The 11,572-nt window shown below is 51.7% G+C and overlaps 5 protein-coding genes across 5 annotated transcripts; 3 read left to right on the forward strand and 2 right to left on the reverse strand.

Annotated features, from left to right (window-relative positions):
* Nucleotides 1–429: 429 nt before the first annotated feature.
* On the forward strand, nt 430–1,791 carry EPUS_07221 (uncharacterized protein; the record flags this gene model as incomplete). The annotated part of the gene is made up of 1 exon (XM_007802795.1): nt 430–1,791. The coding sequence occupies one exon, from the start codon at nt 430–432 to the stop codon at nt 1,789–1,791; it is 1,362 nt and encodes a 453-aa protein (XP_007800986.1).
* A 462-nt stretch (nt 1,792–2,253) lies between these two features.
* Nucleotides 2,254–3,366, reverse strand: EPUS_07222 (uncharacterized protein; the record flags this gene model as incomplete). Its single annotated transcript, XM_007802796.1, has 1 exon — nt 2,254–3,366. One exon carries the CDS (start codon nt 3,364–3,366, stop codon nt 2,254–2,256), a length of 1,113 nt encoding a protein of 370 aa, XP_007800987.1.
* Nucleotides 3,367–3,801: 435 nt separating this feature from the next.
* EPUS_07223 (DNA replication licensing factor mcm2) lies at nt 3,802–6,948 on the reverse strand (the record flags this gene model as incomplete). The annotated part of the gene is made up of 5 exons (XM_007802797.1): nt 3,802–4,179; nt 4,233–4,299; nt 4,352–4,521; nt 4,573–6,806; nt 6,852–6,948. 5 exons carry the CDS (start codon nt 6,946–6,948, stop codon nt 3,802–3,804), a joined length of 2,946 nt encoding a protein of 981 aa, XP_007800988.1.
* Nucleotides 6,949–7,932: 984 nt separating this feature from the next.
* Nucleotides 7,933–9,138, forward strand: EPUS_07224 (uncharacterized protein; the record flags this gene model as incomplete). Its single annotated transcript, XM_007802798.1, has 1 exon — nt 7,933–9,138. The coding sequence occupies one exon, from the start codon at nt 7,933–7,935 to the stop codon at nt 9,136–9,138; it is 1,206 nt and encodes a 401-aa protein (XP_007800989.1).
* Nucleotides 9,139–9,697: 559 nt separating this feature from the next.
* Nucleotides 9,698–11,167, forward strand: EPUS_07225 (Alpha-galactosidase; the record flags this gene model as incomplete). Its single annotated transcript, XM_007802799.1, has 1 exon — nt 9,698–11,167. The coding sequence occupies one exon, from the start codon at nt 9,698–9,700 to the stop codon at nt 11,165–11,167; it is 1,470 nt and encodes a 489-aa protein (XP_007800990.1).
* Between the last annotated feature and the right edge of the window lie 405 nt (nt 11,168–11,572).

Below are 11,572 nucleotides of genomic sequence, written 5' to 3' on the forward strand. Positions count from 1 at the left end.
GTTGGGGCCGGATTTCCTTTGCCGTTTTGCCGTTTTGCCGCCGTGCTTAGATACTCTGGCAAACTTTGAATGCTGCTTTGTAAGTACCAACTACAGCAGCCCGGGGCCGAGCGGGTCAAGATCAAAGAATTTGGCTGATGTGACACCATCAATTCCAATTGCCAATTTTGCAGTCTCACCATAGGATTTCTAAGCAATTCGCATATGGCCATCTTACAAGCTGTAGGTACTCGAGTCTGTGACACTTTCGCACGGTTGACCATTGATTGATTACTTTCCATGACGTGCTTCCGAGACCACATTTTGTTCCCTATAAATCCGCCATGTCCTTCCCCTTTCTTAAGTGTTGTCCTCCAGATCTGTCCTCTCGATTCCTTCTCCTGTTCATCATAGCTTCTTTCTCTGTTTCTTGATAAAACATCCTTCATAATGGGTCCAGCTCGTCTACCTGCCGAGCATGTTGACGCTTCGCCGTTGGGCAAGCCGTTGCACTTCGAGTTTGCAGATAAAACTGCGCCAAACAGGTTTATGAAGGCGGCAATGACAGAACGGCTTTCAACCTGGGACCCTAAAGAGCTTTCAAAACGAGGAATTCCCACAGCGAACCTGATCAATGTGTACCGGAGATGGGGCGAAGGTGCTCTGGGTATGGTCTTGACCGGCAACATCATGATCGACTACGATCAATTAGAAGCCGCAGGCAACCTCATCATCCCCCAAGATGCTACATTTGAAGGCGAGCGCTTTGAAGCGTTCAAAGAGCTCGCTGCACAAACAAAGAAACATGGCATGCTTTTTGTGGGTCAAGTCAGCCACCCAGGTCGACAGGTCGAGTCAAGGATACAACCCAATCCAGTTTCCGCCTCTGATGTCCACCTGGAGGGTACTGTCATGGGCATGCAATTCGCGAAGCCTCATCCTGCCAGCCAGGAAGAAATCAACAACATCATCGACGGCTTTACTCACGCGGCAGAATTCCTCTACAAAGCCGGCTTTGACGGTATCGAACTTCACGGCGCGCACGGCTACCTCCTGGCACAGTTCCTCTCGTCAACCACCAACAAGCGCACCGACAAGTACGGCGGCAGCCTCGCCAACCGCTCCCGCATCATCCTCGAGATCGCCAAATCCATCCGCGCCAAACTCCCCACCTCCACCGGTTTCATCCTCGGCATCAAGCTGAACAGCGTCGAATTCCAAGACGGCGGCTTCTCCGTCGAAGAGTGCCGCGATCTCTGCTCCTCACTCGAGAACGAAGGCCAATTCGACTTCGTCGAGCTCTCAGGCGGCACCTACCAATCGCTGGCCTTCTCGCACCAGCGCGAAAGCACCAAGAAGCGCGAAGCCTTCTTCCTCGAATTCGCCGACACCATCACGCCCGCCCTCAGCAGGACACGCACCTACGTCACCGGCGGCCTGCGCACCGTGGCCGGGATGGTCAAGGCGCTCGAATCCGTCGACGGGGTCGGTCTCGCGCGCCCCGTCTGCCAGGAACCCTCCCTCGCCAAATCCATGCTCGAGGGCCGGGTCGACAGCGCGCTGGACCAGAAGATCGACCAGCAGAACTTCGGGCTCACCAATCTGGCGGCGGGCACGCAGATGCGCCAGCTGGGCAAGGATCAGCAGCCGATCGATCTGAGTCGCCAGGAGAACGTGGACGCCTTCTATCGCGACATGGAGGCCTGGAACAAGAAGATGGCGGAGGATGGTCCCCGGATGAGTCTGTACGGGTACGTGGATATTGTGAGCCAGGAGGCCAGCCCCTATGGGAGCTCGGCTGGGGCGGCGTAAAAATTGTAGAGTATTGGGGAATTGGGAGGGAAATCCGGGGCTGTAACTAGAAAATAGGATGAAAGAACCATGGAGACTTCTCTCATCCCATCTCCTTTTGCGTCGCCTTCTTGTTCTTTCCTCTTGTGACCATCATAAGACCACTGTTGCTCTTTCACGTAGGGGGTTAACCGACCAAAATAGTAGGGGGCCTGATGCCTACTCTACTAAGCAAAGCAATCACATTAGAAACACAATATGAGGATCTGACGAAGAAAGGCGGAACCGTGAAGTAAACTACCAAAATTCTGGGGGATTAAGTAAGTCTGGCTGCTCGCTTGTTTTGCTTGCCATATATATACGGAGTCCTAGTGGAAGGTGTCTTGACGAATCAGTGAAAGGCGTGAAACCTCGGCTCGAAAAATTCGAATTTTTTGTTTTCTCTCTCTTCATCAGCAAACCCCAATGCATCACCACAACGCCCTACACCAGATCCCCCTCCTTGACCCCGGCAGCCGCCAAGATCTCCCTGAAAACCTTCTCCTGCACCCTCCTCCCCTCCTCCGTCAGCACCCAACCCACCACCTCTCTCACCTGTCCATCCATCATGAATGCCCCATCCGCCTCCTTCCCCGCGCAAGCGGCCGTGACTATCGTCCTCGCGCCTACATCGGCCCTCCGCGACAGGGCGATGAGCATGCCCTTCATGGCATAGTGGGTCACTGTGCCGAGAGGGTGAGAGACCGCGTTCTCCGGGGGTTTCATCTGGCCGAAGAAGGGGGTGTGGCAGAGGCCTGGGGTGGGGAGGGTGAGGATTGGACGGTATGAAGCGGACGGGGAGGATTTGAGACGACGAGCGAATTCGCGGATGAAGAGGATCTGGAGGAGCTTGGTCGTTGCGTATCTGAGAGGGGGATGGAATGTGAGCTTTAGTTGGCTTTGAAGAGCAGGAAACCTGAATTTTCCCTCCGCAAGGAGGAAGTGAGGTGCGTACCGATCCGAGCTGTTGAATTTCTCCTCATCATTCAATGCCCTCAATATTCCTCCCTCTGCATTCCTCTCCTCAAATCTGGCCCAATAATGCGTGTCACTCGTCACCAGTACCAGATGCGGAGTGCCCTTGAATCTCTCCGCCGTCTGCCTCAGCTTCGGCAACATCAGTACCGCAAGCAGGCACGTCGAAATGACATTGATCTGTAACGTACTCTCCCACCCATCCTCACTGAGCACAAACCTCCCTCCATCCAGCCCCGCGTTTTCCACGAGGGCGTCTACGCGTTCGAGTTCGGATGATGCGCGGTCAGCGAAGGCGCGGACGGATTTGAAGGAAGAGAGGTTGAGGGGCCAGACTTCGATTTGGGAGGCGGAGATATGGGGATTGGTCTCGAGGAGGGATTGCTTGGCTGCTTCGCCTTTGGAGGTGCTGCGGACGGCGATGATGAGTTTGAAGCAGTGGAGAGCGAGGAATTGCTTGGCCGCTTCGAAGCCCAGGCCCGAGTTGGAGCCGGTGATGATGATGGTTTGGTTTGAGAAGTCATGGTCGGGAAGCGCGGGGGTGACGAAGAATTGGGAATAGAGGAAAGAAAAGAAAAACATGTTTAACGACAGTTGCAGAGCTTGGGTTCAGTATTTGCTATTGTGGTTTTTCTCGTGCCGAGAATGCATGAAGGTGAGATATGAAGAGACAGGGAAATAAACGCTTTCCGAGAAGATACTCGGACACAGGTTGCTTGTACATAGTGACAAGTCTACCGTGATGAGCATCGGCCGATATACAAGTCTTGACCGATCCATGAAGCTTCTGTTGCTATGGGGTGGATTGGTAATCTGCTCGGAGGGCGGACGAAAAGAGGAAGCTGCATGTTGCCGCTGCATGTTATGTTGATGGCGTCATGACATAGTTTCGTCAAAGCGATTGGAAGAGGGCCGATTCAGTAGATACGTATTAGCTGTCTTGGGTGCGATGTGTGCATACAGAAGTTGGTGGTTGAGATCGACGACAGTATCCGGCCAGTGGTTACAGTACCCCTATCACCCACAGACGGACCGGCGACCACGCGCAGACTTCCGAGAGAGGGCCGCATGACACAAGTGCCTCTCCTGCAATGATGGCTTGAAACGCGTCTGTTGGACTAAACTAGGTGTCTGTGCTACCGCCCTTGCTCCTGAAAGCGGCCCTGCCATCTTGACCTTGTTCGTCTTTACCACCGCTACTCCGTACTCCCGCCCGGTATTGCTGTAGTGCTCTGGTGTCCAGCACCACCGGGGGACCTGACCCTTCGCCGTGGTATTGTACATAGCACCATCATTATTTCCAATTTGAAAGCGCAATGTTCCAACAGTGGCCATCTGAACGCCTTCATAGTCATCCAGCATCACGCGCCGTGAACGTTGTGAAATGACTTCGTACTATCGACCTGAGTGTCATGGAGCACCTAAGTTCAAGCTGTCACAACACCGACAGCATTGCTACCACCCCGAGGTCCACCTCTGTTCCTTCGTGATGCCTCTGGCCTTCTCAGGGTATATCTAGTAGGACCCGTTAGCAGCTTCAAGAATTCCATGGAATCATGTCACATACTTAGCGAAAGCTCTTGCCAAAGCCTTCTTGCAGCTGATTTTCTGGCTGCCTACAAATGAGTCAACCGTAACGGCGATGGCACGGTCAATGTCCTGTGTGGAGCAGAAATCTGAAAGCCGCATTTTGCAAAATGCTTCTGCGATTCGCATAATGGCCTCGAGATGGCGGACCTAGTGTGGTCGTCAGTGATGAGTTTATGCTGGATCTCGAGCAACTCTTACCGTGATGGGGTATGCTCCTGTTGCTAGACTTTCTCTTCTCATATCAGCAAAGAGCCTGGCGACCTTGTCTTGGTCGATCTGGTAGAGTTTCGGTCGGCATCTCTCGCGGGCATATAAGATGTACTTCCTGAGCAACTCCTGGGATATCTCGCCCTCTTGCTTTGGCTCGTCATTGCTTTCATTTGATTGATCTGTCTCCATGGCAGCTGTGTCGCCTCCATCCACACTGAGCTTAGCTGGATGAGCTCTGCCGTGACTGTTCACTACAAACTTGGCAAGTCTTTCGTCCTCGCTCGGCTCCACCGTGTCTCGCACAACACATAAAATATCAAAACGTGATAGGATAGGTTCTGTGAGCTCGACATTCTGACTGAACGGTACAGTACCATTATACCGACCGCCAATAGGATTAGCAGCTGCGACAATCGCACATCTCGCTTGCAAGGTGGTGACAATGCCGGCTTTGCTGATAGAGATGGTTTGCTGTTCCATCGCCTCGTGGATACTGGTTCGGTCTTGATCGTTCATCTTGTCAAACTCGTCGATCAAGCAGGTTCCTCTATCTGCCAGTACAAGAGCGCCGCCTTCGAGTGTCCACTCGGCAGTGAGAGGATCACGACGCACGGATGCTGTCAAACCAACGGCAGATGCACCTTGCCCAGTCGCAAACACGGCACGATGCGCAGTCTTCTCAATGTACTTCAGCACTTGGGACTTTGCTGTGCCGGGATCTCCTAGAAGGAGAACATTGATGTCACCTCGGATCTTGTGCTTGCCTTGTGCCTCTTTGCTTACACCACCAAACAGTGAAAGCGCCACGGCTGTTTTGATGTCGTCGTGACCATAAATGGACGGTGCAATAGAATGCACAATCTTTTCGACAATTGCTGGGTCTTTGGACAGTGCTCTGATCTGCCGTTCGTCTTCTTCAGTGAGTCTGAAACCGGCCATCTGGTCATGTGTCTTGATAACGTGGTTGGCTTCCAGCATTGTGGCGAAGACCGGAAAACCGTTCTTGTTGTTCAATTGGCCACTGTAGTTGTTGCGATAGATGGCTGTGACCTCAATCTCCTCTCCTGGCTTCGCTGAATCGATCAGATCTGCCAGCAGAACAACTTCTCGATGGCGTGGTAGTCGGCCAGCCGGAACCGTGCCGGGTGATTCTTGTAAAGTCAACTTCTGGTAATTCCGGTAAACAGTCTTCTCGCTGTTCAACGTGAAAGGGCCGCGCGATTGGCAGTTCTGACAGTAGGTGATTTTGACTTCGGCAGATGTCGACTCTTGGGCGAAAGGGCCCAATGTCACACCACATTTGGTACATGTGAATTTGACCATTTGCAGTTGAGGAAAGACCCCTGTGCGACGGGTTACTACCCCTGAGACGCGGACAAGACAGTTGAGGTGAGACTGTCTCAGCTGACGAAGGGTGTAATGGACTGGTAGATCTGATATTCTGACATGGATTTGTGGATGGATCAGACTGTAGTTCGGATAATGGAGACGTGTTACCTCGAAAGCAGCTGCATCAAAGATCTTCAGCATCTCCGCCGGAGCATTGGCCAAGAAGTATGCCAGGATAGCTTTCGACGAAGCTAGGTGGTCATAGGAAACTTCAAGAGACTCGGAATTGACTTCTCCTAGTGTGCGGATTCGAGTCCCATAAACAGAAGTTCCGGTGGCATCGATGTACTCGGTCAAGAATGACTTGAATTCGCGAGCAATGGTTTTCATGACAGAAGGTAATGTTACCCATTCTGTAATATTCGAAGCTTTGATATCCTGCAAAGTCTCGAGGGAGAGTTCTTCCTCCATGATGTTGCCATCCACCTCCATCTCATCCTGGTCCTCATCGTAGTGATGTCGACGTCGCCGGGGCTGTCTGGTCAGGTCAAGACCTGTATCATCCTCTTCGTCAGGCATGAATGCAGCGGGCATTCGACGTCGGCGCGCGAGTTCGCGATCACGTTTGTCCAAACGTTCCTCGAGTTGCCGACGGGCAGCAACATCAAGTCCGTCGTAATCCCCTTCGTCGTCAATCATTCGTCCCTGGTAATTCTGTTGGTCTCGTCGTTCGCGTTCGTCCTTCATGAAGTTGTCGCCAAATAGGTCAATGCCGTCCTCATCTTCTGCCATCTCGTCTGCATCGTCAATGTCGCCGATGAGGTCATCTTCTTGGTCGACATCATCCTCTGCCTCGACATCACGGGGCAGTACAGGTGGGGACGAAGGAGGAGCTGACCCTGATCAGTAGGTTCTTGATACCACTGTGATAGACTTACGACTAGATGCTAGTATTGAGGATGACAACTCATCTTCCTCGTCGCGGGCGCGCTTTCTCCTGCTTGCGGCCGTCAGACCTCTGTTCGCTGCAGACATGCTGGGTCGTAGTGGAGAGCTATGAGACATAGTTAGTGGCTTTGCTCCGAGCTTGCGCAAGACAGTTGAGTGATGAATTTGCGATCATACCTCATAGTGCCTATGAATCGATTGAGATGTGGCTACTAGATAAATGTTCAGGGTGATGGTGGGGACTATGAAGAATTCACGAATTCGCGCGTTCAAGGAAGTGCGCGTCTGGAAACGCGACGCGTCACATTCAATTTAAGCCAGTCTGTTGCAAAAGTAACCTGGGCTCTTGGCACTCAAATGAATGATTTTGGGCCAAAGGGAGTGGGCAGAGGTCCACGGCAAAGACTCACATAGGCTTTCTCTCTGAAGTGGTGGCCACTCTCATTTGCAAAACCCCCTCTCCGAATCCCACCCCCACTCATCCTCGGCTTGTGATTGACTTGGCCCCATAAACGCAATCCCAGGCTGAGTCTCAATCTTCCACCTCAGAACTCTACCTGTTAGCCGACTTGTGAAGACTACGATGGATGCCTCGTTGGACAGGAAGATGGCACACGATACTGCCTCTCAAGAGCAGCCAAAGGTCACGAATGAATCGCAAGATTCCCAAACTGCTACGGAGTATGCATTCATCCATCAACTCCTGATCTGCCAAAGGTTCCGTCCATGTAATGGTTTCTGACCTCATTCGCTCAGCTTCATCAATACTCAGCTCCGGCTTGAAGCCGAAGCTCGAGAAGTGTTACCATATGTGAGCCGATCATTTCCCTGTTCTGTCCTTGGTGTTATTCTCACCTTACCTAGGCCTTCGATTCATGCACCCAACCTTTAGGACCATTGCGACAAACAATATTCGCATGTACGACATGCAACCCTCCTCCCGCATCACCAGCCCAAGTTTATACACCCGCTGGTATCTGCTATTCTTGCTCGATTGCATGTCATGGCGATCATACTCTTGTCGAACTTTTCAGTCGACGAAACTTTGTCTGTGATTGCGGTTCGACCCGAATGCCTACGACGTCGCCATGCACACTAAGAAGCGATCCGTTGACTGGCGCAAAGGGCGTGCATTCTCAAGAGGCAGCTAAAGCAAATCATTACAACCATAACTTTCAAAATAGATTCTGTGGTTGTGGGGAAGAGTATGACGCAGCTCAGGAGAAGGGCACAATGTTTCAATGCCTAGGCTTAGGTACCGTGGAGACAGGGGAGTGCGGGGAGGACTGGTGGCATCCGGAGTGCCTGATGGGTCTCCCTCGTAACTGGCGCAGATTGAAAACGTGTGCAGCAGAGCAACCAAAAGCAGAAAACAGTGTGCTCTCCACATCGGAAGCACTTGAGTTGGACGAAGATCACTCAGCCCCGCCTGGCTTCCCACACGAGGACGACTTTGAGGCGCTATTGTGCTTCAAATGTGTCGAGTCAAATCCTTGGATTAAGCAGTACGCCAGTGCTCCAGGATTCCTCCCACCCTTATTTAAGCATGATAACGCTCCAGCTGCAGCCGTCGATGCAGAAGTGACGGCGCTTGAAACAGGTTGCACGAGCAAAATAATTTCTTCGACATTGGATGAGCCAAGAAAGCGAAAAGCAAACGATGAAAATGATTTGCGATCATCAAGTCCTTTTAAGCGAGTAAGACAGGAATCGCAGCCACCATCGACAGAGAGTGGCCTTCAAACAAACGACAACATGACAGCACAACCAAAGCAAAAGCACGATTTCTTGTCACCAGCACCACAGGGCACATTTTCGTTATTCCTTAAAGAGGATTTCCGGGATCACATCTGTCACTGTCCAAGGTGCTATCCGAATATAATCCCACACCCGCAGCTCCTAGAGGAAGAAGACACATATGAGCCACCAGTATCCGAGTCTGGAGAATCGGATGGAGGCCCAGGATCAGGGGTTCGCAGTCACGGTACTGGCAGCCTTCTCGAGCGGGGAGAGGCGGCATTGAATAACATGGACAGAGTGAGGGCGATTGAAGGTGTCATGGTCTACAATCATCTCAAGGACAAAGTGAAGGATTTCTTGAAACCATATGCGGAAAGTGGGAAGGCCGTGGGAGCAGAAGATATCAAAGCATATTTTGAAAAGCTCAGAGGAGACGACGCTGCGATCAGAGAAGCGGGAACTAAACCAGGTAACCACGACGAGGACAAGGAGAACGACGGAGGAACAGACTACTGCAAAGAACAGAGGGGGTGTTGATAGCGCCTACCTACTGCCGAACGTGCTGTCAGGAAAAACTAGGCAACCTCTTGCATCGTCTCGGAGGATTATTCGGCGCACCGTCTTATGCTCCGCCCCGCAGACAGGCAGCGCGAGTCGTCCATCCCACCATCAACATGGCAGCTTCCTTTGAGATCTCCAAATTTACTGCAATGTTTCTTCGCGGCCTTGTGAGACCATGCCATCTTCCCCGCATTCAATTGCAAGCTCCACCCCGCATATTGTCGCGCTTTGCAGCTCCAGGAAGGGGTTACGCTGATCTACCAGGAATCGTCGGCCCAGTTCAGCTGCCAATGCAACGTCAGGAAAAAGCATTACAGTGCACGTCAGGTATAATGTTTTCTTTCGATCTTTGCAAACACATGGTTCCAAAAGCAGACCTAGCAAAAAAGGCCGATACCGTCTACATGCCTTTTCTTTAGATATCTACTGTTGCTGCCATGGGTGTCGCTATTGACCTATATCCACCCTTTCTGGTATGCTAGCCTTTCATTCAAGATCTTTTTCATACTGAATTTGGCTCTTTTATTGTACAATGATGTATCTCCCTTGGCTAGCAACCGCCTCGGCAGCTCTCTCCTTCTCAGTCCATGCATTGTACCCGCTCAATGAGCTGGCTAAAACGCCTCAAATGGGATGGAATAATTGGAATTCATTTGGATGTGACGTGGACGAAGAATTGCTGATCTCGGCAACTGAGAAAATCATTCAGTACGGGCTAAGAGATGCTGGCTATCAATATATTGTCCTCGACGACTGCTGGTCAAACGGCAGAAGCTCCAATGGTACCCTCCAAGCCAACACCACAAGATTTCCTAGCGGCATGGCGGAGGTTGCAGATCGTATACACAATGAAGGATTCAAGTTCGGGATGTACAGTTCTGCCGGCACCTATACCTGTGCACGCTACGCTGGCTCCTTGAATTATGAGCACCAAGACGCCCAGACCTTCGCCGGCTGGGGTGTCGACTATCTCAAATACGACAACTGCTACAACGAAGGTCAGAGTGGCAATCCACTCATTACATACGACCGCTACAAGAAAATGTCGGACGCCCTCAACTCTACCGGTCGGCAAATCTTGTATTCGATGTGCAACTGGGGCGAAGACTACCCCTGGAAATGGGCCCAGACTGTTGCTAATAGCTGGCGAATGAGCGGCGACATCTACGACAGTTTCAACCGCCCTGACGCTCGCTGCCCCTGCACTGGGAACGAAGAATACAACTGCGCCCTCCCTGGCTTTCACTGTTCAGCCATGAATATCCTCAACAAGGTCAGTCATTACATTGACAAGGGTGTCCCGCACGCATGGAATGACCTGGATGCTCTCGAAGTCGGCAATGGTGGCATGACCGACGACGAATACAAAACCCACTTCACTATGTGGGCGGCAGTCAAATCTGCGCTATTGATGGGAAACGATATGGGCAGACTCTCGGCACGAGATCTCTCCATCCTCAACAATCCTGCCATCATAGCGCTGAATCAGGACCCGAGAGGTACCTCCGCCGTGCGCGTCTGGCGATACGATGTTGATGACGTCGACAGATATGGGCAGGGCGAGATCCAGATGTGGAGCGGCCAACTATCTGGTGGTGACTATTTTGTCGCACTCCTCAATGCCGGCAACAGCTCGCGGGAGATGAACGCAATGGCCGATGATATCTTCTACGACGACGGCGAGGAAGGGACAAGCGAGGAGTCAACTATGGAATGGACAATCCACGACCTTTGGGCAAATCGCATGCCGGAGGATGTGGCTCAGGCACTCATTGATGGCAACTCGACACAGGCGTCGAGTCTCAATGTCACATCGTATTACTTTAATGCAACTGAGACGAGCTATGAGGACGGATTGGCAAGTAACAACACATTGTTGCTGGGGCAGCCGGTAGGGACATTAAGTGCGAAGGTAATGATCACGGCGGAGGTTCCTCGACATGGCATTATGGCTTATCGACTGCGGCTGGCAGGTTGGGGTCTGAGAAAGAGGGACGAATTGTGACTTACACCAGGGTGACGTGCCAACTGGCAAACCCGCTTATCTCTAAGTTTACTGGTCGACAACGAGCTGATTTCAATGAATACTGACACGTATACATTAGTACATCGTATACAGTGAGAGCTCACGAACAGATAAAAGTACGCAAAATAGTCTCCATAATAAAAGATGGTACTCCGTAGATTAGTAGTACTAACATAGTTACTAGTACTACTTAGTGCTTAGCAGGAGAAGGCCTTCTAAAAACTATGCCTAAATTACCATCAATATGTGCTTAGTTTCAGCCTAACCGTGATATGATCTAGTTTACATATTATCATGTAGCCGTGGCCCAATGGGTGGAGCCCTTACCAGGGCCCCACTTGCAGGGGGGTACCCCCCCTACAAGCCCGCGCGCAGCGCGTGGCT

This window comes from Endocarpon pusillum (assembly GCF_000464535.1).
Source record: "Endocarpon pusillum Z07020 unplaced genomic scaffold scaffold1790, whole genome shotgun sequence".
NCBI lineage: Eukaryota > Fungi > Ascomycota > Eurotiomycetes > Verrucariales > Verrucariaceae > Endocarpon > Endocarpon pusillum.